Source organism: Lonchura striata, chromosome 3 (assembly GCF_050655825.1).
Source record: "Lonchura striata isolate lonStrDom1 chromosome 3, ASM5065582v1, whole genome shotgun sequence".
Lineage (NCBI taxonomy): Eukaryota > Metazoa > Chordata > Aves > Passeriformes > Estrildidae > Lonchura > Lonchura striata.
Window position 1 is genome coordinate 30,322,025 of NC_140705.1, and position 27,010 is coordinate 30,349,034.

Genomic DNA, 27,010 nt, shown 5'->3' on the forward strand with positions numbered 1-27,010 from the left:
GCAGGGACTTGAGAACGTCTTGTTTGGTGCATGGAAGAAATTATGTATCACTCTTTCCAGCTGGAGTGATTATGAGATAAAAGACCCTGAAAATGGAGTAAATGAGTCACATCGTTGGGCTTTGCCTACAGAGACTCAGACAGAATAAAGGCGTAAGACCTAAGCAGCACTGCAAGAAGTTTTCTGTTCTCAAAGTAGTGTGTGATACAAAGCCATAAGCTGTTGTACCCTCTCCAGCAAGGCCTAGTGCTTGACAGAGTGTTACTGTTCTTTGCTTTTAAACACAAAGAAACTTAGGCATATGAGAAAATAGGTGGACACCCCACTGCCCCCTCAAAGTTTTGAAACTTTGTGCTTCTTTCCTGTCAATATTGTATGGATGAACATAGAGAGAAGTGTTGCTGTAGGTTAAACAAGTAAGTTAAACTCAGGAAATTTTCATTGTCATTTGAACGTTGCAAGATGGGATTCTTCTTTTGCAATCTCACACACTTCTGCCATCAGGTTCTGGTCTGTTAGTACTGCTGCCTAACAACAAGAAAGGGCACTTCAGATTCCAGAAAGTGCAGGACTTATTTGGATTAAGGAAGACAAGACAAATGCTGTGGTATAAAACTGAACACCCTCAAGCTAAAGTGCCATGATTGATTCTTAGATGTAAGTTTAACACTAACACTGCATTATGTTAGAAAAATATTCTGTGTTCCATTTATATCCTTGTTTACTACTGGGAGAAAACGATAGGAAATTAACAGGATTTTCTCTGCTCTGGTGATATTTATGAGTCAGCTCATAATTCCCAACACAAGCCATGCTTCCACTGAAGTCAACTGTAAGGTTTCAACAAAAACCAAGACCCAGCTATTAGTTGCTAGGAGAAAATAAAGTTAGAGGAAGAAGACCTCGATCTTGGTGCATTGAATAAAATGTTTTAAATGGTAATTCTTGATAACTATATGGCATATTTTTGCCAAATTTAATGAGCTCTGGCATTTGTGGCTGCTTAGATTTCTGTTGTAGCTATGAGGGACATTAGGGCTATAAGGTAGCCTGGACTTGTAAATACTGCTATGCTTACCACTTTTTTTTAATTCCATCATGAATATATGGGTTTTTTCAGCATAGACTTGCTCTTGCCTCCTCATTCTCCTTTTTAACACTCCACAATGGAGTACTCAAAAATATTCTTCTGTATTTCAGTGTATTAAATATGATAAATCATTCCTGTCTTAATCAATTTGCTGAATTGAAGCATCATAAAGTGGTCAAATTAATTAGTGTCTCTAATATTTTATCACTTTGTACCATTCCTCCTACAGCCACCACAGGCTGATATAATGATGTGGTATAATACACCTCAAAGTTCTGATGTTTCCACTTAAAATATTTTTTTTTATTTAAAAAGAAATATTTTTAAAGTGTGCTTTATTTTCTTGTTTACTATTCTGGTTAACATGTGAGATAACCACATTTAATGACAGCAAATAAATTGGAATCCCCATACAAAGCCAAGTATCCCATAGAGTCTTCATCTATATCATGAACTTGAGCATTGCTGTCAGAACAACCGTGTTATTTTGCAGCCTAGAAAGCTATTATTGGAGAATTTATGGGTATTTCTTTGTTCACATGTCTGGAAGGATAAAAAATTGTAGAAGTAGCCAAGGGTTGCCAAGATGCCTTCTTGAGAGATATGGTGAAAAGAAATCCCATTTCCTCATACATACAGTATCTTTGTATGACTGCCTTTGAGCGTCCTTTCCCCTGAAAAACTCCCTAATTGTCAATGTTGTTGTGTTGACTATATATCAATAAAAAACAAATGTAGTACCAAAGCAAAATCCAATATATAATATACTACAGGAGAAAAATAAGAGAAATGAGGAAATTGATTTTTGTTCCAGAGCTCTTCAATAGGATGAAATATTTTAGGTTAAAATGCACAGCTGACTTGAGTGCTTCCCACAATATCAACTCTCATAATCAAGTTGGGCTAATTGTCTTAATCCCAAATTTCTATTAAAATATGTCAATCAGGAACCTGAACTTGAATGAATAAATTTTCAATAGATTGTGTCCCCATCTTTATTTACCTTTCATTAAGATGTAAAACAGTACTGAAATCACAGAATCAAAGAATAGTCTGAGGTGAGAGGTACCCACAGGAATCATCAAAGTCCAACTCCTGGCCCTTCACAGGACACCCTCAAGAATCACACCCCGTGCCTGAGAGCATTGTCTAAATGCTTCTAGAACTCTGGCAGGCTCATGCTGTGATAGATCCTCAGGATGTGAAATATTCTTACTGTACATTACAGCCTATTTGCTAAATAGGCTTGTTTGATAGTGTTTTTTCAACACAGTATCTTGACATCTAGAAGTACCTATCCATTGTAAAAGATGTACAGGCAAGTCCAGAGAAAAATTTCATCCAGATATATGATAACTCCCAGGCCAGACCCAGGAACTGTCCAGGAAAATGGTATTTCAGCCAGGTCAAAATTATTCTAATGGCAGCCCTCAGCATTTAATGGTGTAGACCATCAGCAGCCATTGAGAGTGTTGTTCCCTTTCACATTACTCAGGGATCCATCTGAATCACAGTGAGTGGGATTAACTCCAGAGGATAAGGTAGACAGGCTATTTTTCTCCCACCAGAGTGTGTTTCCTTCTTAGCTTTATCTGCCAAAGCCAGTGTTGGCACCACTGATTGTGGGTTAGGCAATGCAGGTAACCAGTGTCTGGCCCTGCTGCAGTAAATCACACCTTGGCTTTGCCAGAGTCAGAGCAAACAGGCAGCTCTTGTGGCATAAAAAATACCCAGCAGTCCTACAATCCTTCTGTTCTTTTCAGTTTGCTCTGCTACATTAAAAAACCCATCCAAACATAAGGTAGTGGCAATATTTTTATCGTAAATCCTGAAGACCCAAAATGCTGATTTTATAGTGGCTTATGCAGGTGATTACAGAACACATTTCTTTCTTGTACATCTATAAATTTCTTATATTAATAATTATTTTTCTCATTAGCAAGATATCTAAGTACAGTGTGTTAGCAACCACTTTCACAGAAAAAGTTATTTGAGTGCTTCCCCTTGCCCTAGGCTGTAAAAAAGGTTAGAAAAAATGGACTGAAATAGAAAAAATTATTTTAAAGAAAACGTCATATAGTGGTCTTCACTCCTCCAGCCTCATATTGTAAAATTCTTTAAATTTTCTCTGTTTCATTATAATAAAATTTTTCTCTTGATTTTGTATATGTTCTAAAAAAATTACATAAATTCTGTAACCTGGGTTCAGTGTTAAAGACAACATAGTTTCTATTCATACTTAAAATTAATTTTCTTGTGACGTATCTGTGGTGAAGCAAAGGTTGCTATGTAAGCTATCAGACTTGTCACTGGGTGTTGGAGCTGTTTGAGGCAAAAGAAAAAACCTACAGAGTTGCCTAAATACAAATTTTATTTACTAAATTAAGCATTCACATTTGCAAATTCTGGTCTACAAAAACACCTATGCTTTGAGAGTAATAGAAGGAGCATTTTGTCATTTTCTACAGATTTGAGGCAAATCAGTATAATGCTTCCCAATCATTAAAATAGTTAAAATCTGGAGGAGCACATGCTTTATTCTTATTTGTCTCTTATCTCCTGCTGAAGCAAATGAAAATAGAGAATATCTAGATCACAAGTGTCTCTGAGCATTAAGAAAAAGCATTTCTTGTTTTCTTTTCTTTTGAGTGAATGTGCTTGCTCAAGGAAGTACAATGCCTCCTTTTTTAGAGCCCTGGAGAAACATACCTTGATGTTTTATTTTTTGTCTATGATGGAATGGATTATCAAATGTTCATTTAATGACACGTTTATTTGTGCCCCATAGGTCCTGAGCTATTTGATTTGCTTTGTTTTGATATCATCTCCTGTTATAGCCTCTTCATTGCTTTGTCAATAGAAGACAAATACAATCATTCCGCTAAAAATACAATTCCTTAAAAATATACCAGAAAATAACAATTTAGGTTGACAATACTTTTTTTCACACTGTAAATGTAAACTGTTTCATTTTTCATAAACTGTCCTAATTTTTAGAGATAGTAAATATCCCACAGGGGAATGAAAAATATTTTTAAACAAAATTTATCCATTGCAACCTGACAAAAGTCACCTTTCTAAAAAAAGTTGCTTTGACAGTATGATCAGTTCTTAAAGAAGTCAGACATGAAATTCCATTCAAATTTCTATATTTCTGAAAAAGGTAGCAATTAACCCAAAGAAAAAATATATAAAAAGACAAGTTTGCTGCAATACCTTTTTCTTCTCAAAAATTATTTGTTTAAGATTCCTATCCAGTTTATTTTTCCATTCTAAGACTGTGAGGTCTTCATACTCTATCTCTCCATGGCCAGGGTTGTACTATTTCTGGGTAGAAGGCAATGCACTATCAAGCCCTCAACATGCTACACTCTTCCACTTGAAGAAAAGGTTGAAGAGCAAGTAATTTTAAAGGAAGTCTGCAAAAGAAATTTATGAGTTTTTTCTATGGAAGAACACTTATTCTCCATGCAGCCTTTGTCAAACATTCTTAACAAATTGTAATAACCTTTGTCGTATCTCATTTTCTTGCATAAACAAGTCACACTGAAACTATAAATGATGGAAAATTTAATCCACATGGCTTGCACTATCAAAACTGTTAAACCGTATTCTTTTCCACCATGTCAGCAGTGCATTATCTGTTTTATAGGAATGTTGAAAAGATTACTTTTTAAGGGAGATATGGCAGGACCTGTGTAAATGTCTGCCTTGCGCCTGCATTGGATGACGTTTTCATTTTCAGTTCTTCCTGAAGCTAGGAAAATGCTTCAGTGTTTCTCTTTCCATATGCTTTCAGAGAGGGCATTCCCACCCAGCTCTGGTAACTGTGTGCTCAGAAGCACCGGGAAGTGAGCAGGGGCTGAGGCTGCTGTCAGGCTTCTGCTGCCTTCCTGCCTTGAGCAGTCATGTCCGCTTAGGATGGAAGCTGGCACACCAGCTCTAAGCTGAACAACATGCACAATTCTTCCTCTGTGGGAACTTGACGCCTTGAAAATTGCGTTTATGTATAAAAGTAACTCCTGGTCCATGAGATGATGCATTTTCTTCTGTCTTCCCAAACAGCTGCATGGGATACTGAATCTGTAAATTCTCTCTTTTGCACATCAAGAGGCTTGAGAGTGCTGATAACATCTAGCCAAGGCACATCTGTCTTTTTGTTTTTTGTGAGAATTGTTCACCAAAATTAATAGTCCCCATGAAAGTGTAACAGTGCAATGAAAGACTGTCTTTCCTTCCTTTTTTAATAGGGTTTTCTCTGGGAATTTTACCCATTTATCTAAACCTGTAATGTGCTATCCATCCAGTATAATCTTCAGCACATTTATTTATCTAATGCCTCACACAGATTTTTATGCATTCCAGGATTAAAAATCATGTAAAGGCAGCACTTGGGTACTCAACTCAGCAAGATCCTGATCACTGTCACGAAAGCATGGTCACTGCCCCTGGCTGTGGAAAGAATTACTTATGGAGGGGCTCAAATAACTTCTTTGAAGACTCAGACCTCATGAATGCAAACATCTTCCCTTAAATTTGAATTAATATACTGCATTAGTATACCAGGAAGAAAAGTAAGAACTATTTTTTGGTTGTAGTTAGAGTTAACAAAAGCTTTCAAACATTTTCTACCTTCCATACAAAATCCAGGATAATGACATTCCCAATGGTTTGCAACCAGTTTTGGTCATACTCCTGAATGCCCTTACCTGTATGAGGATTAAATCAGACCTCAGATAATACTGGAAAATAACTCTGGTGGTCTAATTGCTTAATTATGCCACTTTAACAGTTATATATTTTTATTATTTACAGAAGAGGCCACAAAAGTTTGCAGATGTTTAACTTTTCATTATTTTAACTCTAGCAGTAAGTTATGTAGCAAAATAGCTCTTAAAGATCTTCCTAGGGTGTATTTTTCCTCCTCGTGATACTCCTTGAGTAATGTTTTAACAATTGCTTTAAGCTGAACATCCTTCTCCATACGAACAGACCTTGAATCAAACAGTAGTAAAATTCTGCTGAAAATTATATAAATGGAGAATTGGTAGGTCCTAATTAACCAATTAGAAAAGTTTATGAGAGGCAGATTGATTAAATATCAAAGCTTCTGACTTATATTATCTTTCATAAACTGACTTTCTCCAATTAGTATATCCTTTCAGGATCAGGGGAATAAGATGAAAGGATCTGCAACAAAACTGATTACTGCTGAAACAAAATGGATGTTGCTGCTTTTCATAAAATACAAGGCTATGGCAGTACTTGAATAATTTTATGGGAAGTTGCTGCCTAAGGCGTATGTTTTACTGTCTGATACTGAATGCATGAGGAAAAACCATCTGTTTTTTTCAGCCTGAACAATCATATGATCCAGATTGAATCACTAGCAGCCAGATATATTTGCTCTGTGTTTTGCTTTTTACTACTCTCTACCTACAGCAGCATGGTTTTGTACAGCATGTATTGTAGCACACAGTTCAAATGATGGCATGGGAAAATACTTTTTCTTCTATTGAGGGTTGTCAAATTACTACCCAGAGCTTAATGCAATCATCTACACTTCATCAGTCACTGGAGAAATAATTCACAATAGGAAAGAACAATTTTTGGTAAACTTTGACCACTGTGATGTTTGAACCTTAGGGATTTATTTTTTCTGGGCTGATCTTCATTTAACATTCAATCAGGTGTAAGTTGTTGCTGCAGCCTTCATGACTTCAGTTCCAGCTGGGAAAAAGGAGAGGTGCTTTCGTTGCATGGCCTGAGTAAACAGATTGCACTAAAAAGATAGCAAGTGAATCCTCACTATTAGTTTATTTTGAAGGAAGAGCACTTCAGTGATATATAAACTATTGAAAATAGTATTGAAAATATTCCACTTTTGTTTCTAGTGTTGTGTTTTACGGCACCAAATATATGCTTTTTGTTTTGCCAGTCTAGTAGGACTGGATTTCTCCCCTCCAAGAAAGTGCTTACAGTTTAATTTTAAAGATAATATGCTGAGTAGAACTAAAAGAAGTGTTCAGTGTTGGAGGGAGGAATGAGGGACTGAGGGGCAATATTTGAATATGTGGGTTGATAAATGCAAACATTTTTCTTTTGTTCTTTAATAATAATAATTAATAATGATGCTCCATGCCCTTTTGAGTTTTTGGAAAAATTGAGAGCAAGAGTTATAGAAGTTTGGAAAAATTTCTTTCCAAGACTATTTTTATGTACTGCTGTGAGGATTGTTTCTGCTTTTCATGGATAAACTGCAGAACTATGTCAACCAGGTGCTAATCCACACTGCACCTGGCTTTCCTGAATATTTGCTTTTATTTTGATTAATACACTGCTTAACTGTACTCATTCCCTCTCCTGACTCACTTTTCCCATCTTTTGTGAATAAACACCTTGCCCACAGTGATATTCTAAATCATAGTCCTGACAGACTATGGAAAGCAAGTGGTGGGTAAATGGTTTTGTGTATGATCGGGCTGTGACTTAAAAGGTTCAGGTTTATTCCACATGTAAAGACTCTGTGTAGCCTTAGGCAAGTCCCTTACCTTTACTGTGCCATGGTCTCCAACTGTGATATGGGAACAAGAAACTTTATTTTTTCCTGCTGCGTCTGTTTTCCATAATTGTGCTATAAGAAATCTCTTCCAAGTGAAAACTGGTATTGTGTGTTTGGATAAGACCCAGTACAACTGGGCTTCCAATTTAGTTGGCATTACAGGAATAAAATCAAACGAGAAATTTTTAATACCTAAACACAAAGGAAGTAAGCAAATGTCATTTTAATTGATTCAGGTCTAAAGAAATTTGGCAAAAGGAAATTACATTCTTTTACTGTAAATTCTTAGTCACTTAATTTTATTTTGCCCTCCATGCAAGCCTTAATGAGAAGAAACCACATTTATGCCTGTGTCAGTAGGATGTAATTATAGGGGAGTTGTATCTGAAGGCTGTAACAGCTGAAACTACCAGTAATGTTCTATGAGATTTTCCATTTTTATTAAGTGAAGTGAAGGGAAGAAAAATTGCTCACAAGATGGATTTTTGTCACTTATCATAGAATTAGAGAATCATAGAAAAATAGAATCACAGAATGGTTTGGATTTGGAAGGGATGTTAAGATCATCCAGTTCCAACCCCCATGTCATGGGCAGAGAACCTTCCACTAGACCAGGTTGCTCAGAGCCCCATACAACCTGGCCTTGAACACCTCCAGGAATGGGGCATGCACAAGTTCTCTGGGTAACCCCGTTCCAGTGCACCCTTACAGTAAAGAATTTCTTCTTAATATCTAACCTAATCTCGCATCCTTCAGCTTGAGGACTTGCATCTTGTCCAATCACTACATGCCCTTGTGAGAAGTCCCTGCCCAGCTTTCCTGCAGGCCCCGTTTGGAAGGTTGATCTAAGGCAGGCTTCCTAGAGCCTTCACTTCTGAGGGGATTGGATCAAGGGAACTTTGATTCTCTCAGCCTGTCTTCATAGGTGAACTGGTCCAGTACTGTGATCAGTTTAGTGGCCTTCCTCTGGCAGATGTCCCAACAGGTCAATGTCTTTCTTGTTCTGAGGGCCCCAGAGTGGGATGCAGTGTGCAGTTTCACAGGAGCAGAGAGGGGGAATCACCTTCCTCATCCTCTGGCCACTCTTCTTTTGATGCAGCCCAGGAGGTGGTTGACTTTCAGGGCTGTGAGCATGCATTGCCAAATCATGTTGAAATTTTTGTCCAGAAACATCTCCAAGTCTTTCTCCCCAGGGCTGCTTTTGATCCATTGTCTGCCCAGCCTGTACTTGTGCATGAGATTGCATGAGTTTTGAATGAGGTTTTTGTTAAATCTTGAAGTATGTGTTGATCTTCACCTTTCTCTTGTGTAGAAGATAAGACTTGCCAATGGTGTATGCCAAATGTGCACTTTACCCTCCTGGATACTATTTTATTTACAGTCCTTAATAGAATATATATGCAAACTCCTACTATATTTGATTTTCAGAGTAGAACTTCTCCCCAGCAGTTAAATGATATTATATAAAATGTGCCTCCAAAGTCTTATGGCATTGCACATAGAAAATTTCTAATAGAAATTCTGAAGACTAGACTTATATTTTTATGTAATGTGTTGGATATATTATAGCACTCCTCTATTACATCAATATGGAAAGTCTATATGTCCTGTGGGATAAAGTAATCATAGCTCCTGAAGCTCACCTGTATGCAGATGCAATAATATATTAATGTTATATCCAGTAGTTAGAAACACAGAAGCATGTAGGTTGAAAAAAAGCCTCTGTGAGTCTTCCAGTCCAACTTCCTGCTCAAAGCAGAGCTCGCTCACAAGGTCAGACCATGGCTTTTTTCAGCTAAGTTCTGCAATCTTTGGGAGCAGAGGTTTCACAGTGTGCTGCATTGGCCCTGGCAGGACACTGGGTGCCCACCAAAGCCTCCCTATCATTCCCCTTCCTCAGCTGGATGGAGGAGAGAAAGTGTAAGGAAAGGCTCATGGGTCAAGATAAGGGCAGGGAGGGATATGTATCTACATTAATTACAATATTGGGTTAGAACACCAGCTAATGAGTCCCAGCAATTCAGACAAAAGTCAAAGACCTGCTCTATGTTGGTTGCCTCAATGTGCAGCATGACTGATAAGTGTTTTAAGAAGGAATTAAGCAAAACACTGGTAGCATCAATTATTACTGGGTGCTGATTAGTCAGTTCATGATACTGTGGGTAAAATGAATCTCATTTCTGATCCAGTTCATAGATGGTTTCACTAGCATAGTGATACTGTTGGTGAAGCAGTACAAGAGGAAAGGATAATCCTTACCACCAATAATATATGTGTCAGACCAATACCAATTCTGCTGGCTCATGTCTGCAAACATATGTGCTGTGAGTGCTAAGCATTGGACATGGGATATGCAAGAATTTCTGCAGTCATACCATTTGTTTGGATCTTCCTCATAAAAAGATTTAGCTTTTTTTTTGCCCGAGAGTATTCGTCAGTGTCATGAAACATACAGGCTCCTGCAAACTCAAAATTGTGCTCATCTTCTTGATTGTAACTGCTTGGCTTGTGGCTTGTGTAATTGTTTTAAGTTCTTCAGTGGATTGTATGATACTTAGTTTGTTCCCAGAATGGAGCCTGTTCATTGAGGACAACGAATGGGCCTACCTCTCACTTCAGGTAGTTTGTACACAAACTCTGTTGCTCAGAAGGAGGTTGTCTTGGATAGACAGATAGGTGCAACATGTAACTTAGCTCTTTGGTAAGATTATGCAGCAGGGGTTTGTGGTCAATTGAGGGAGAAATGATTTTTCAGACCTGGGAAAAAACCCTCCCACTGGAGATCTCTCTTTAAAGATGCTTAAATTCTCCGTGCTGCATAAAGGTACAGGACTGTTATACAAAAAATAACATCTGTGGATATTGGGTCATTTTCCTAAGAAAATCTTGCTTCTCTGAATTCTATCAGTGCTGCTTAGAAAAATCTAGATTTAATAACAGGATATTATTTTAATGTCTTTAATGAACTAAGTTAAGTGGTAGCTGTATTCCCCTCTACTAATGAAGACTGTACAGAGACAGTCTTCTATTAATGTTGGTGAAGTATGATCAATATAAATACTGGGTCAGGGTACTGTAAAATATTAACAATTATTAATATTCTTTCTTTTTCAGTTTTCTCCTTGTGTTTGGTTGCTTGATTTTGTCCGTGTTTTCTACTATTCCTGAACACACAAAACTTGCCTCTGGTTGTCTCTTCATTTTGGTAAGTGCAAATTCTAAATACAAGATAGTTTTACAGATACTTTAGTATACATTCAAATCCTCTCCCTTACCATGGAGGAACTAATATAATACAATAACTGAGCATTAAAAAAAAATCAGACTTTTCCTCAGAATTATGAAAAATTATAAAATAGATGATTCCCCCATATTTTCATTTAAAAACAGGTCAGATGGTAAGACAGAGCTAATAAATTGTGGTAGTGCATCCCTTCTTTTCTTGAGAACTGCTGTGGTTTATAACAGATAGATTTTCTACTGCAGTTTGTCAGTGACTGAGCATGAAAGACCTTTGATATTGCTGATGTCATTTATAAAGTCAGTATGTAGTAAGAGGTACTTAAAATAGGAATTAATTTTGGTATCTTAGATACGGATTTGGGCTAGCAATTGGTAGATCCTGACATTTTAGTAGCAGTTGCTGCAGTAGGATGTGGTAGTTTCATTATTTCTTCATAATACATGCTTTTGTATTATGTTTATCTCTCCTTTTCCCCTTCTGAGGTAAATGAAAAAGGCTTTAATCCCTAAAAGTGCTCAATGTTTTTCATGCATTGTACAGACGACCCTTTATTCATCTGCTTTTTGATGGGCCATTTAGTTCTGCAAGTGATGGCCTGAGGATAGGCAGTAGTGGATATTAAAACGTCACCATATACCCAGAGTTACCATGGTTATTTCAGTTCTATGCATTCAGCAGCCTGTGGCTTGTTAGGTAGCGCCTGAGGTGAAGTTACTGTTGACAAATGCCAACATTTTAATTGTCATCACTGTGTATATCCAAAAGCTCTGGTCTTCAGAGCAACTCCCTAATTAGTTATGGCATGAGCAGGCTGATAAACATAATTATGTTGCGTGCTATGTCTTTACAGCACAATGGGCCACTGAATCAAAATACCTGAACTAAATGTCCAGAGTGGGCAGGTATGTGGTGTTTTGCTCCATTGGATGATTTCTTAGCAGGGCTAATTATGGAGAGCCATGCTAAATGTTGTGTTTTTCTTCCTAGCCATATTAGTGCTTTTTCTTTCTCTGGAGAAATGATCAGGTGGCATTAAACCAGCTAAAAATTTAAACCTACACTCATACCTAGACCTATTATTTACAAATCTGAGCAACACCTGCTAAATGGAAGTCTGTTTAAATGTTCTGCACCTAGTTATATTATTGTACCTGGTATACACTAATTGCTAAGATTTTTTGGTACAGAAAACAGGAAAATCTGATTAGTCTGGAAATACCCTATTTATAATAGAAGAGGCTTTTGTGACAAGTAATCTGTTTTCCTGTATACTTATGCAAATTGGTCACAGAAATACCATTTGTTCTGACATAAAATGTGCATTTCCCATGAGCCACATATTTGTTGATTGTGTTGGTACACTTATCACTGCTGATTATTCTGCTGGCTGGTTCCCTGTGCTGTGCCACGGGTCTCACAGGAGCCACAATGTGCAGGAGCTCTGTGAAGGGCTGGCCTTGCTCCCAGCCTGGGCAGAGGTGTGGTGAGCTCTGGTTGCTGGCACACCAGTCCTTGCAGAGGTGCTCATCAGCTGAGCAGAGCTGCTCAGTGTCTGCTAGGGGAAACTTCGGTGCTTTTTGCTGCTATGGCTTCAAAGATGAGCTTTGTCCACCTTTACTGGTCTGACTGTACACCCCATGGCATCCTCTGAACATGGAATAGGCCATAAGAAGGAGGAGGGTGGATGGTTGATCCTTGAAGCATCAATACTAGCCTCATCCAGCATTTCTATAATAAAGCCTACTGTGTTCAGCAAATCTTGGCAGGAATAAACCTAGTGCCAACAAATTTTGCATCTCCTGCTGTGGGTCTCTAAGGGAGAAAAATAAAAACACAGCAAAGTATGAAGTTCCAGAAGCAGGCTTAAAGCTGACTGCTTTATTGCAGTTTGCTGAAACATGGTTTGTTCCTTCTCCACATACTGAATCAGTAGCTGATATTAACATGTTATTAACATGAATGTTATCAAAACAAACTTTTGCAACCGCAAACCAAGAGGAAAATACATGTCTATATTAACTCAGGAGCAGTTGTTTCAGCTGTGCCAACACCTAACTGCAGTCACTAGAGTTTTCACAACCTTTTCCTTGCACTGATTCACACAGCACTTCCAAATGTGTAATTTAGTAAGACAGCTGTATTACCTATCTGATCTGGTTTAATACTCTTTGTGCTTTGTTCTTGAAATAGAAGATATATGTTTATTTTCTAATGAAGTACTATACAAATATAGCAATCCATAGAGCTGCCTGCTGGGTTTCTGTGAACTGTTTGTTTTGCAGATTTATTCCAGATGGTCTCTCCTACAGCCATGTTAATTGGCTAAAAAGCTAATGTAATAATCCTTTAACTTAATACCTGAGCTGCTGTGTGCACTGGCACCTGTGGCTTTTGACATATTGAAGCTATTCACAATTACACAGGGAGATTAAGGAAGTGTAGATGAGCTGAGCAAACCTTTTCCTCCTTCTCAGAAAGGCCAGAGGAGCTGAGAAGATTATTCTTCTCCCATCAATCAATTCCATTTACCTGCCCGAGCTGTGCCTTACAAGGGAGCAGAGAACATATCTCCTAATCACTGCACCCCATATACTCTCCCAGAAACATGCAATTTGTGATAGCTCAAAGCAAATCATTGTTTAGGAAAGCAGTAATAGCTGAGGGCTTCTGAGCTTCAGCAGAGGTTAATGGACTCATCTGGGCTGCAGAAATGCCTGAGCTCTGCTCCCAGAGCTGAGGAAAATCTGACCTGCTGCGTTGTGTTGGACCCAGGTTCAATTCTGGCATCCACAAAAGTACTACTGTGTTCCAATGCTTCTCCTTATCAGGAAACCTGTCAAGGGAAACACCTTTAATATTTGAATTTTGTGCTTAACATGAAAGGCATGCAGATAAGTTAAGTGCATGTTACACACGGTGAATGTTGGATTGTTGAATCAGTAATTAATTTGGTTAGATTTGTGTCCAGAAATAGTAAGAGTAACCAGGAGGAGATCATCAGATAAAACTCCACAATGAAAATCATGCTTTAGCCTCATCTGTGTGCACAACTTTTGGCACTTGAGTTGTAGCAGTGATATATACCAGACAGGCAATAGGATAAAAATCTACTTCAGCATCAAAATAAATCACAATCAGCTTAAGAATCCAACTAACACAGCAAGAAAATAATCTTTAGTGTATTGCTGATCTACAAGTACATTTGCTAGCACTTTATCAAATAATAAACACAAGGGGAGTAAAACTAAGGCTGTGAAGACAAAATCAAATCTTTTGAGGAAGATAGCCAAGAAGGAATATTATCTGGAACTGGAAGTCATTCACCCTTTTGACCAAACTCCCTATATTTTAAGTTAACTTCCAACTAAAGCTTAAAGTTATATGAATTTCTGGTTCACTTCTGTTTGTTTGCTGTCAATGCAAGAAAACTAATAAAATAATTTTAGTTGACCCAGGAAGATTTGACTAACTGAGAAGTAAAAAAAAGGATCTTGGATCAATTTAATGCTTCATTTGACCTGGCATAAAATATTATTTGTGTATTTGATTATCTTAGAACTTTTGGCTTAAAACTCTGAGGTTATGGGGGAAAAAGAATTTTTATTTGAAGTGAGAAAGCATATCTTCTTTGTTTTTTTTTTTTTTTGTCATTTTAATTTTTAATCAAAATGGGTAGATCGAAAAATGCAAGTGAATTTCTGCAGGACTAGTTTTATCAAATCTGTTTTGTGGTTTTCTCTGAAAATGGCTGGTGTAGAAAACTGTGCCCAGATTTGTAGAATAAAGGCCTCTAAAAATGTACTCTAGGAACACATTCTTCAGGCAGAAATAGCTCCCAAAAATGTAAAAGCAGACAGCGTGCACAGGATGAAGCTGATTTCTCCATGTACTATGGTCACTTTCATGGAACCAAAAGGAGAATCTACCAAGTGCTTCTAGCAATTGCTATCTTAATAGTATTTTTCCTCCTAATATTTTTGCATAAAAGAAAGAGGATATACACTGATTTAAAAACATAGTGTATAGCTGCCCCATAGCAGGTAAGCATATATTCAATTTGTCTCTGCTCTAGGAAGTAAGTCCATTCACAGGAATGTAATCATACAAATCTGCTACAGCATTGTAAAGCTGGCCAGAGTGGATTTTAAAAAGGGGGATAGAAAGTGCTCAATTAAAGAAAAAAAATGTAGCATTTTTCGGTTTAGGTTGTACCAGCACTTGAATCCTCTTGCCGTGCTTGGATAAAAGACCATCAGACCTGAAAAAGGACTTAATGATGGCTCTATAGGACCAGCTATCAAGGCATAAGAAGAAAAAATTATCTTGAAAGATTTTAATTATAGATACATTTCTAACAATAAGATATAAACAATATTACTGGAATTTTGCTGAGTCTTCTGAGAAAAACAGATTAATTGATTCCTGAGCTAAAACATCAGTGAGTTTGTCAGAACTCAAAATCAGTATTTCTCAAGAAATACTGATTTCTAGTGTTTTATTTTCCAAATCAAATCTTAGCTTTGAATTTTCAGAATTTGTCATAGAAATGTCACAAAAATTACATTAGACATACAACACTGATGTTACCAAAGACAGAATAAGAGAGGAAACATAATGTTGATAAGGTCAAAACCTTCATGTTTTCAATCCTGTTTGGATTAATGTACACTAATACTATAATAACACAAGCAAAACCAATTCAACCATGTCAAAAGACTGTTTGCTTTGAAAATACTCTTACCATAAAAAAATTAATATCTTCACATCTTTGTTGTTTAAATTGATGCTCTCCTATTATGCATACAGATTTGACCAACTCAGAGATGACTGTTACAAAAATTTGAACAAGAGTTCATCACAAGTGCTTGTGAATCTTTGTGTAGAAACAGAACAGGTTTTCCACTGCAAATTTAAATGCTGGACCCACTTTGCTGAAATTAAAATTATGATGAGGAAGTCAGACAGAAAGCAAAAATATAAATTAAAAGATGGATTTATTATATACAGTGGTTGTCCTCAAACCTTAATTCTTCTCTTAGAAGGTAGAACTTCCAAACAACCATTAAAGCTCTCTAAGAAATAAGCACACACTGTAGCTATGGAGAGAGAGATGAAAGTAACAATAAAAAATATTTCCTAACAATACAACACAGCACTGCACTGTGTTGCATAAAAACTCTCAAGATAGCTATACATTGTCAACAGAAGGTATCTATATATTGTCAACAATGCTCAGGGTGATAACTACACTTCAACAGACCAGAGAACAAAGATGCCTCAATCCTGGCATTACTGATATGGTTCCTGGATTGATTATATTATTAGCAATATTTTGCCCTTTCTTTTCTTTTATTCTTCTGTATTAAGCAGAAATTACCTTTGTAAAGAAAAGATTGAAAATCACACATTGAACAGAATCATTTTTCCATTGTAATTAAAACTGCAATATATTAGGTTCTACTGGGAAAGCTTAAATGAGCTTGATGACTAAAGATTATTAAAGCTGCATATGTGATCTACAATCAGGGAAAAATAATCTTATAACTGAATCACTTGAAGAAGATAGGATAACTATGAACAGTTACTTCAAATGCTACAGCATTCAGGAGCAAATGCTACAGCATTCAGGAGCAAATGCAGTAGATGGCAAGAGATTTTGTCACTGCCAGAGCAGAATTACCAATCAGTTGTGTTTAACAAGAAATCTGCATTTGATGTGCAATGTTAGGATCCCTGGAGTTGCCACAAGTCAGTGACTGGTGGATGAAATGCTATCCACAAAATTATTTTCCATTGCTCTGAATGAACAAGGCATGTATAGGGAAATGGGTGGTAATATGCAGTGAAGAAAGATGAAAGGAAATAGCAAAACCACAAGCACTGATAAATGCAACAAGTTCATGAACTAGTACAATTTTAATATTAAAATGGCTAACCTGTAGTAAGAAAGCCAGTGTTGAATTTCTAAATAGGTACATTACACTAATTTACGTTATTGTTATCAGTTCCTATAAAAATGGGGAGGATTAGATATCAGTGATGGGGTGGCAGGCCTCAGATAAATAAGGATATAATTCTTTGAGGGAGGGAAAGCATATCTGCTTTTAGGTTGATCAACACATTGTGCTAAAAAGCCAAACCAGCTGTCCTGGACTTCCTTTAAGGAGAAGTAAGCAACATTCCTTACACAAGTGCTCTTCCCACGGCATGTCTTTCTTGTTTTATCACTTTGGGTGATAACAAGGTAGCATGGGAAATCACCTCCAAGGAATAAGTGTAATAGTTTCTGCAGATACAGATTTGTAATAATTTATGCTAGATCCTGCAATATTGAATGTTATTGGCTTCATGCCAGAGTTTGAGATAGAGATCAAGAGCTGCCTTCTTAAAACAGGCAAGATTTTTAGATTGCAACAGTAAAATTGGATAGATATCAAACTCTCTATCAAAAATCCAGACCTGGACTTTGTCAGGGAAATATTGATTTGCCAAATGGAAATGCAGAATATGTCCTCAGAGGAAAGCCAATGTACATGGTTAAAAATAATATGTAAGGAAAAAATTCTACAAATCACTAAATGTCAAAAGGAAAACAGTGCTGAAGAAGGCAGCACATCAGTATATGAAAGCTGTTTGGAAATCTAGGGAAAATCCAGCATCTGAGTAACACAGAAACTTCAAATCACTACATCCCTTTGCAGAGACCTGACAAAGCATGTGAAGACACAGCATGCTGCAGTCGAAATGTGAACTTTCATCAAGTGACATCTGTTCACAAGATTCAGTTTTAGAACTGTGAATTCAAGCAAATGTCCAGCACACAGCTGGATAAACACACCATGCAATGGGTGAGCAACTGGCTCACGGATTGGGCACTAAGAGTTGTAGTGAATGGGGTGACATCAGACTGGTGACCTGTCACTAGTGGAGTCTCACAGGGCTCCATCACCAGCCCTGCACTCTTCAACAAATGAATTCATCAATGACTTGGAGGCAGGACTGGAAAGGGATACCGAGCAAGTTTGCAGATGATGCAAAGCAGGGAGCAGTTTTGACTTCCTTAAAGGCAGGGAAGCCCTGCAGAGAAACCTTGCCAAATGAGAGGGCTGGGCAACCACCAACCACATGAAGTTCAATAAGGGAAAGCACTGGATTCTGCACCTGGGATGGACAGCCCTGGATGTACAGAGAGACTGGGGAATGGGATGCTGGAAAGCAGTGCCATGGAAAGGGACCTGAGGGATCTGACTGATGGCAAGCTGAACATGAGTCAGCAGTGCCCTGGCAGCCAGGAGAGCCAACCCTGTCCTGGAGGACATCAGGCACAGCATCTCCAGCTGGGCAAGAGAGGGCATTGTCCTGCTCTGCCGTTGCCTAGAGAGGCTACCTGGAAAAGAGCCTAGATAGAATAAAAATTAACAAGTAGGTATTTATTAAAAGGCATTCAAAGGATACACCTTGGGCAGCACAAGAGCCCGTCCATGCCTCTGCCCAAGATGGACAACTATAAGTTTTGGTCCGTTTACATACTGGATTAATTGTCAAATTATGGCTTCAGGTTATGAAGTCCTATCCTCCTGGTTTGCTTTCTTCAATTCACTGTTGTTTATCCTTTTTAGGCCCAAAGCTGCGATGGTGTCTTTGGTTCTCAGGCTGAAAAAGGATTGTTTTTTCTAGCTAAACTGTGAAGAGAACTTGCTAACACTTTATATGAAGTTCAGAGTCACACACTAAGGCAGTACAGAATCTGAAAAATATAAAAGCTAAAACTCAAGACATCATTGCTCTGCACTGGTGTAGCCTCACTTTGAGTTCTGGAGGCAGTTTTGGGCACTGTAATATAAAAAGACATGAACCTGTCCAAAGGAAAGTGGTGAGGATGATGAAAGGCTTGAGGGGAAGCTGTGTGAGGAGCAGCTGAGGGCACTTGGTCTGTTCAGCCTGGAGGAGACTGAGGGGAGACCTCGCTGTGGTCTTCCCCTTGTGAGGGGAGGAGGAGGGGCAGGCACTGCTCTGTGGTGACCAGTGACAGGACATGGAGAGGGAATGTCCTGAAGTTGTTTCAGGGAAGGTTTAGGTTGGATATTAGGAAAAGTTTCTTCACCCAGAGGGTGGTTGGGCACTGGAACAGGCTCCCCAGGGAAGGGCTCACAGCTCCAAGCCTGACAGAGTACAAGAAGCTCTCAGGCTTGAACCATGCTCTCAGGCACATGGTGTGACTCTTAGGGGTGGTCCTGCGCAGGGCCAAGAGTTGGACTCAATGGTCCTTTTGGGTCCCTTCTGACTCAGCTTGTTCTGTGATTTTGTGGTTCTGTGAAATAAGTATTGAAATGCAGTCAAAAACAAATAAACAAGTCTGTAAGAATCCAGAGTAGAATACCTATAATGAAAATATCAACCTAAAGTGAAGGTGATGGTAAATACACAGACACAGAGTGGAACTAAATTCAGTCCTGAGGACCCTGAGTTGTGAGTGAGTTACAAAGGTGAATTAGCAAATAAATAATGGCCATTTTAGACTTCTAGGCTTCTATGGAGGGCTTCCTAAGGAAATAGTGAATGTTATGATCAGGACAATAATAATAACTTTGGTGTCACATCTGAACCAGACAGGAATTGGCTAATTGTACCTTATGAAGGTATGATCACAGGAAATGTATGGCTCACAATTTTTTTTTTTTTCCAAGAGTCCAAAATTCCATAAGCCTGGAAAAATGTATTAGGAAAAACTGCAAAACAGTCAATGAATGAATGGCATGATGTGTGAAACACAAGGCTTGATATACTGGCTCTCAAAATTCAGTTATTGACTAAAAAAGGGGGACCGAGTCAACTTTTCACAGAACTTAAGGAGCTGAATAAAAATATTGTGACCAAATACGTGTCCAAGTAGCAGAAATGTTTGATGAGGTGATATTTTTGAGAAACTAAATGTGTGAACAGGATTTTGGCTAATTGGGTTGAGTGCCTACCAAGACCAGTTTGTAAAAAGTTGGAAACTGTCAGAAAACACTTTCTTAAAGTGGTTTTCTGCAAATTTTTTGTACTGCTATTTCCGTATATATCAACCGAGATGCACTTAAGGTCTCCCAGTGGTTAAAACATGCACAGATGAGCACCTAGGGAAGCTCTCCTAATGAGCTTTGGCAATTGGAAAATTGCAAGAAGTAATTTTTAAAAGAACTCTGCAGATATAATTTGCAGAATCTTCAGCATTTAACAACTTCAAGCATGCTAAGGCCAAAGAAAAAAAAGAATGAACATGCTGTCCTACTCTGCAGTACAGCATGTCAAATGTTATCAGTTAATTCATATGCACGTGATCAGCCATAACAATTAGCCCAAACCCCTTCATCAATACAAAATCAATAGGAATGCCAGGGCATAGAAGGATTTAGAGTTCTGTTGCCTGTTCTATACTTGTTTTGGTCAGAGAAAAGATATTAAATTCTTCACAAACGTTTCAAAAGGAATATTTTGGATCTGTGTTGCTGCAAAAGCATGTGCTTGAAAATCTGACTTAATGTGACATCAGAAATGTGACTATAGCAGAAAACAATGTGTGAAGAAATCACAAAGGAAGTGCAAAGGCCTGGGTACAGCTGTACAGAGCTTCTTTGTTTTCAATACAAGGATAAATTTAAAACCAAAATTAGACCATTTACCACTGATATCTCACTAAAGAGAAAGAAAATCTGAACACAGAGAAGGGTGATAATTTTCTACTTTTTTTGGAAAGTAGAAAATTATTCTATAATGTGACTTTTATGCTGTCATCTCCTTTAAGGAGTTCTCTTAGATGTGTAGTTGCACCTGACATATAAACAAATGGTATGGCGCAAGGCAGTGAGTGCAAATGTCTGCAATATACTGTTTAAAAGTGATGCAGCATCTGGGAAAGAGCAGGATAGATGTGGAAAAGTCAGTGTTTCTCATTGCCCTTTTCCCAGTTTGAAAGAGGGTGATCATCAGAGTGTCCCTAGAAGAACCATGTCCACCAGAAGGAGCTTTGGGATCTGTTTGCTCACATGTTTAAATTGCAAATTGCCCACATGGTAGTCACAGTAACCACTTTGGCCAGTGCAGCCCTGTGGCACTCGTTCCTCTGGCACCAGCAGGTCCTCAGCAGTTGGCCCATAATGGTGATGTGAAATGAGTCTGCTGGTCTGGGGAGGCAGAGGATGCTCAGGAAGGATAGCACAGTTTCAGTGGTAGGAATCATACATTGTGTCTGATATGGTAAATACTTGTCTTTATAAGATATTATGAAAAATATAAATAAATGGCATCTATGTAATTCTGCTGCTGGGTTGTACTATCTGATTCAAAACTGGTTTTATTTTAAATAAAAATTCACAGCTTTTTTCTCTTCCAAAGGGGTAAAGAAGATGCATGACTGATGGGTGCCATGTCAAGTATAAACACTAAAAGCTAGAATGGAGTTGGATAGCAGACATCATGTATATAACATGTGGATTAAGCATATAACTGGGATTTTAATATTATATCAATAGATTTGTAGCTGTGTATTTAAGTAAAAGGCACAAAACTGATTTCTCAATAATCCTCTTTTAAATGTAGAAGCTACATGGAAATTCTTAATCATAATATGGAAAATCAAGTGCTCTAAAAGTATCATATCCAGTATAAAATTGATAAATGATAAAAAGGTGCATAAATTTCCCGCTTATTGGGTATTGCACTGAGAACTGAAGTGAAATCTCTGGTTGTGATTTATATGCCACTAATAGGTTCTATTCTGGGTTATATTTTCAGATTTATTGCTGTGTCTCCTTCTGTTCAACTGCAGTTGGAAAGAATTAAAACATTATTTTCTTAAGTGTATGTATGCACACCAACATATGTTTGTTAGTTGTTTAGATCAAAGATCTCTTTTTAGTGCTGAACCAGGAATAACACAAATTTGTTCAAATTTACCATGATTTTAAACCACGCACATACTCTTACCTGCTTGGAAAATAGACAGTACAACACAATTGCCTGTAGTCCTACATCAGCTTCTGCATCATAGGTATTTAAAGCCCAGGCGTTTGTCAAGTTTCATTGAGACAAACCAATACTGTGCTTCCCTCACACCCAGTGGCATATCTCCAAAGTGTACAGCCCAGCTTTAGAGCTTAGTACCTGGACAGTAGCGGGGGATTTTTTGGCTTTAGAGACTCATGTTGTTGATAAGCCGAGGTGTTCTGCTTTTGCTTTAATTTTATGATAAAGCAATCTGTGACTATGAGTAATAAAGCATTGCTATTTGGATAGTATCAAGTATCCATGTGTCACCATAAAGATATTTCAGCAGCTGGTGACATACTTAAACCAGTCAGCCATAAATTAAAGTATGAGAACATGTTTATTCTTCCTCCTTTCAAAATGATTTGGAAACACTGGACTTGCCTGTTTATGAGACTTTAGGGAAGAGGGGATATATCCCAAGCAGCATCAGATGACATTGTGCCTTGTGCACTGCTGTTGTGTTAGTGTAGTGAGGCTCACTGATTTACACCAGATAAGGATCTGCAGCGCAGCCACACTGCAGAGATGTCTTCAGAAGGGAAACACTTGTGGCCCTGCTAAAGCTTATTTGGTCTGTTCTTGTCCATTTCTCCAACTTCTGGCAATATCATTTGTAAACACAGTTCTCCTGTGAGCTCAAGAGAGGCAGCTCCTCACATCAGTCTGCAGCTCTGTTTTCCTACTTCATTAGCCTTTAGAATAATTAAAATAAGCATTTCTGTACAAGAAATATAATTAAAATAAGAACAGAGACATTGTATTGTGGGTGAATTTTTTATATCCAAGCCTCAGCTCATTTTACACATTAAAAAATAACCGGAAGCATCCTAGATCAGCAGAGGGTACTCAACTTTGGTCATTTTCTTATTGCAAAAATGGCTTTAATTCCCCAAAGTTAAAGTCTACAGTGAAGGCACCTGATTCATCATCAGCAAATCATTTTCAGTTTTAATAAGCAGTTATGCTAAAGAGTGAGAAAGCTTTATATAAACTTTTTTTCCTGTTAAAATGTTATGCTTAGGGAAATCCTTATCATTAAAAATTGCCTGAGAAGCATATTAATGTAAACAACTTCTACAAATCATACATCCTAATTGGATAGGAGTTTAAAAAAGAGCGGGGTGGAGTGCTGGATTGTACAAAGTATGCTTGATTATCTTAATCATCAACCCTGTTGATTGAAGTCCTCCAGGAGCTTTTATTAACATAAACCTTGCTCTGGGTGACCTCTTATTTTCTTTTCCTGCCATTTGTGTGACCCTCGTTGTTCCAGTGGTGTGATAACCCAGGCACACACAGATGTAAAAATCTTCAGGAGTACACTGCTAGCCAAAAGCAACTGAACCTGTCAGCCCAAGTGTGCCAGCCTTGCTCCTCTTGCATGTGCACGGTTCCCCATGACAACTGGAGCTGTAAGTGCAAAAAACATTTCAGAAGGAAAAGCTCATCAGTTTGGATGAACTGTGCTTTGAGAAGAAAGAGAAACTTTCCACTGTCTGAACCACCAATGCATCTGCCATAGTGGTACTGGGAGGTGCTAACTGTGAGCTTGGACAGCCAAAAAAGTGACAGATTGTGGTAACTCTGGTGTAAGGCCAAATGCAGCTGTGATTGAAAAAGGATAACAAGATGGGAAAAGGCAAGAAATGGCAAAGGCTAATGCACCTCTGCTCTACCTTGGAAGGAAAGGGTTAGATTTACAATAAATCCTAACTTGCTCTTCAGTTCAAATGCAGCCTTGCTTAATTTTGAAGAGGGCCAGATTTATAAACAGTGCAAGATTTTCCCATTCTGATGTAAATGTTGTTTCTCATTCTCATAAGTAATTCAAAATTAATGATATTCCATTATTTTATATGTAGGACAGAGATATTTGGAATGTATCATTTCTTCAGTCTTCAAGTCCACAAAGCACGAAGTCTAATGATTTATTCCATCACATGCCTTTCCAATTATGTTCTGATCTTCTGTTTCAATTGCTAAGAAACTAAACCCAAGTTATTTCAAAGCCTAGATTTATGATTAAGTTGGCAATAAGCCTTCAAATGAAATATAAAAACATAAAAATCCTGATCTTGTTTTGGATGCCTGCTTCCAATTTTTGTCCACAGAAGACCAAAACCTAGCAATTTTACAGCTGCCATAAGAAAAAAATAATCATTCCCCAGCCTGTATTAACCCTGACAGAGATTTGCCTTAACATTTTGACTGAGTGCCCTGACTACTAAAACATTACTTTTTGCACAGTAGTGTGGAACTCTTTGTCTCTCTCTGGTTTTGACCTGAACCAAAAGCTGTTGTGTGTACTACTAGAAGAGTTTTGTTTCAATGCATTATGTTTTTTTGGAAAATCCTTTCCCTTTAGACTTTATTAGATTTTAGATTTATTCCCTTCAAGATCATCTTTTTCTTTGAGGAAGTAGGAGTCATTAGAATATAAAGATCAGTTTGAAACATCACTATTTCAGTAAGTGCAAAAGTAAGTGTGAAACCCCATCTACATTTTCTTCAATGTATTTCCTTTTTTTAAAACTTATAGTGTACTTAAAAATCTACAGAAACTTGTTATGGGTGGTAGAAAATTGTATATAGCATTTTTAAAAGCTGCAGTTCTTTTAGCATCCCAGTGCACAGAGAGGAATTTACTGTATTTGAGCTCAATATAACTACAGTTGTTATATTGCTTAAGTAGCAGAAAAAATTGCTTTAGTAGAGACCTTAGTTAATTTTGAGACACTATAACCATGCATAAATTTCTAATGGTTCTAGAAATGGTAACCTTTTCTCAAGGAATAAACAGAGATATTTCACATTGTTTCCACAAGAAAAATCTTATACTCTTACTCCACCCACCAAAAAAAAAAAAAAATTGAGAAAATATTTTCTTGCTCTTTTTCTCTCTCAAAATAGATTTATCTCCACAAAGTTTCTCTTTTTAGTATATCAGTATATTTAGTATATATTTTTTGTTTCCCTTTAGTGTTTGTGGGTGAGAGGAAAAATTGATTTCTATCTCTAACACACAAAGGCACCATGGAGTACACAGACTCTCAGAAACATGCTTTCAGCACACAATAAATTTTCTTATCTTTGTCTCCCTGAGCAAGCATAGCACCTAGTAATGGCTAACAATAGTGCAGGTGATAAATACAAAACTGCTTAGCACTGGTAGGAACCAGAAGAGTAAACTTCCAAAAAAAATTACCTCTTTCCAGCTCCTACCAGCAGTTTTGTGATACTATTTGAACTGACTTGAAGCTGTGGACTAGTCCTTCCAGGATCATTAAGTACTTTTTGTCCTTGCCAGCTCCCCATCAGAGGCCCTGCCAGGGTTAGAGTACAGGAGAGGACACAGTTCTCTGTGTGTGGATCAGCTTCTGGAAGATGCCCGGGACAATTTCTCTGTATTTACAAAGTGCATCACCCATCTGTACACACCATATGTTTTCCAGAAACAACAAACTTTAGTCAAATGAAATGTGATTAAGTTTTAACAAAAAAAGGATTTTATTGGAAGCAAAGAATTTTTCATGCTTCTCAGACCTTCTTTCCTTCAGTATCTTTTACCCTATCCCAAGGAAGAAACTTCCTTAGGAGAATCAGATGCAGGAATGGCCTGGATGCCTGCCATCAACCCTCATAAATTCAGAGGCATCGTCTAACAATGTGTAAACCAGATCTGACAATTCATGATTTAACTACCACTATAAAAGCGGTAGTTAAATGACAAAAATGCGTATTCTTCCTTTTGTCCAGTTGGCTTCCTGTCCATTTTATTCTTGACCTACACAGAATTTCCTACAAGGAAATGTACCACAGGATAGCCAACTATTAGGAATTATTGTTACTATATGGGGAGCCTTTTCAGTTTTGTACATAATCCTTTCTAAGTTGTGTAATAACACTGCCCATGGAATTAAGTTGAAGTTTCTTGTAGTGGAATAAAAAGAAAAGCGTAAACAATCTCACACATTTTTCCATGTTATTTTCTAATAAAAATTGTGGCATTTTCTTCAGCCACGCTTTAGCAGAGGGATCTCATTCTACTTTTGTGACTTAGGCATTCAATATGGGATTTACAAAACCAAAAATAATGACACTGAAGAAGGCTCTAAAAGTGCTTTCAATGTAATGTAGGTACACAAGCTGACATGTTTTAGGAAGGAATACTGTGTTTTCAAATTATTCTGTGGCAGCAAAAGCAATTAGTTCCCCAATGTTTCAGTGGACTGCACTAATTATAATCTTGTAAAGAACCATTACGTGGCACAACATTAATAATGCCATTTGTTCAGGTAAATTAATGCCTGAGTTTGACACACTGGCTTGTAGAGTTGTAGGGTCTTACAGTCTAAAAGCATGCAAAATGTTTATTGGGGAAAAGTCAATATTGCATCAACCCTACCCTTGCAAATATTCCTTTACTTAATTCATTTGCAGTACTTCCTTAGTGGTACCACAGCAGTCCTCATCCTGCAGGAATAACAAATTAATTGGCTGACAAGGAACAAGTTACTTCTGGACACAGAATTACATTGGGCTGCCAAATAAAACACAACTTGCATCCTTTTCTTTTTGATGGGCTGTTTAAGAAACTCCAAGCACTTGTCTTCTTTTGTGAACAGACGGATTTTTATTTTTTCATTTCAAAACTGGTATTCCAAAAGAGTATCTAAGTTTGTAATTCCATACAGTACATATGTACTATATCACTGCATATTATTGAGCTGCAGATTTCCTTAGGGTATGGAGATGAATTGTGCTCCAAGCTCTATTACTGCAACTCTGTTGATCTCAAGGTTGTAATGAAAATTATTTAGAATAAAAATTGCATAAATACATGTGGATGCTTTTAAAATAGTCAGTCTTAAAGAAGGTTCCAATGAAAACGAAAAGCAGGCCAAACAAGCAAGACAAAATTTCTAAGTGCTTTCATTCACAGGTTGTCCAGGGAAAGTTATGCCTAGGGTGGGCATTTACTAATTGCCTCACAAACAATTGCATAACCGTTGTATGTAATTACACCCGCATGTTCCTTAACCTACTGCTAGGAACTGATTGATTTCCCAAACTCAAAATCTCA

General features: G+C 37.6%; 1 protein-coding gene across 5 annotated transcripts in view; it reads left to right on the top strand.

Annotated features, from left to right (window-relative positions):
• KCNQ5 (potassium voltage-gated channel subfamily Q member 5) overlaps nucleotides 1-27,010 on the top strand; it is a 277,080-nt gene that overhangs the window by 179,288 nt on the left and 70,782 nt on the right. For all 5 annotated transcript variants that reach the window (XM_085574760.1, XM_085574761.1, XM_085574762.1 and 2 more), the window contains exon 2: nucleotides 10,767-10,857. In XM_085574760.1, coding sequence (XP_085430886.1) covers nucleotides 10,767-10,857 — 91 coding nt within the window. The remainder of the gene's footprint in view (nucleotides 1-10,766; nucleotides 10,858-27,010) is intronic.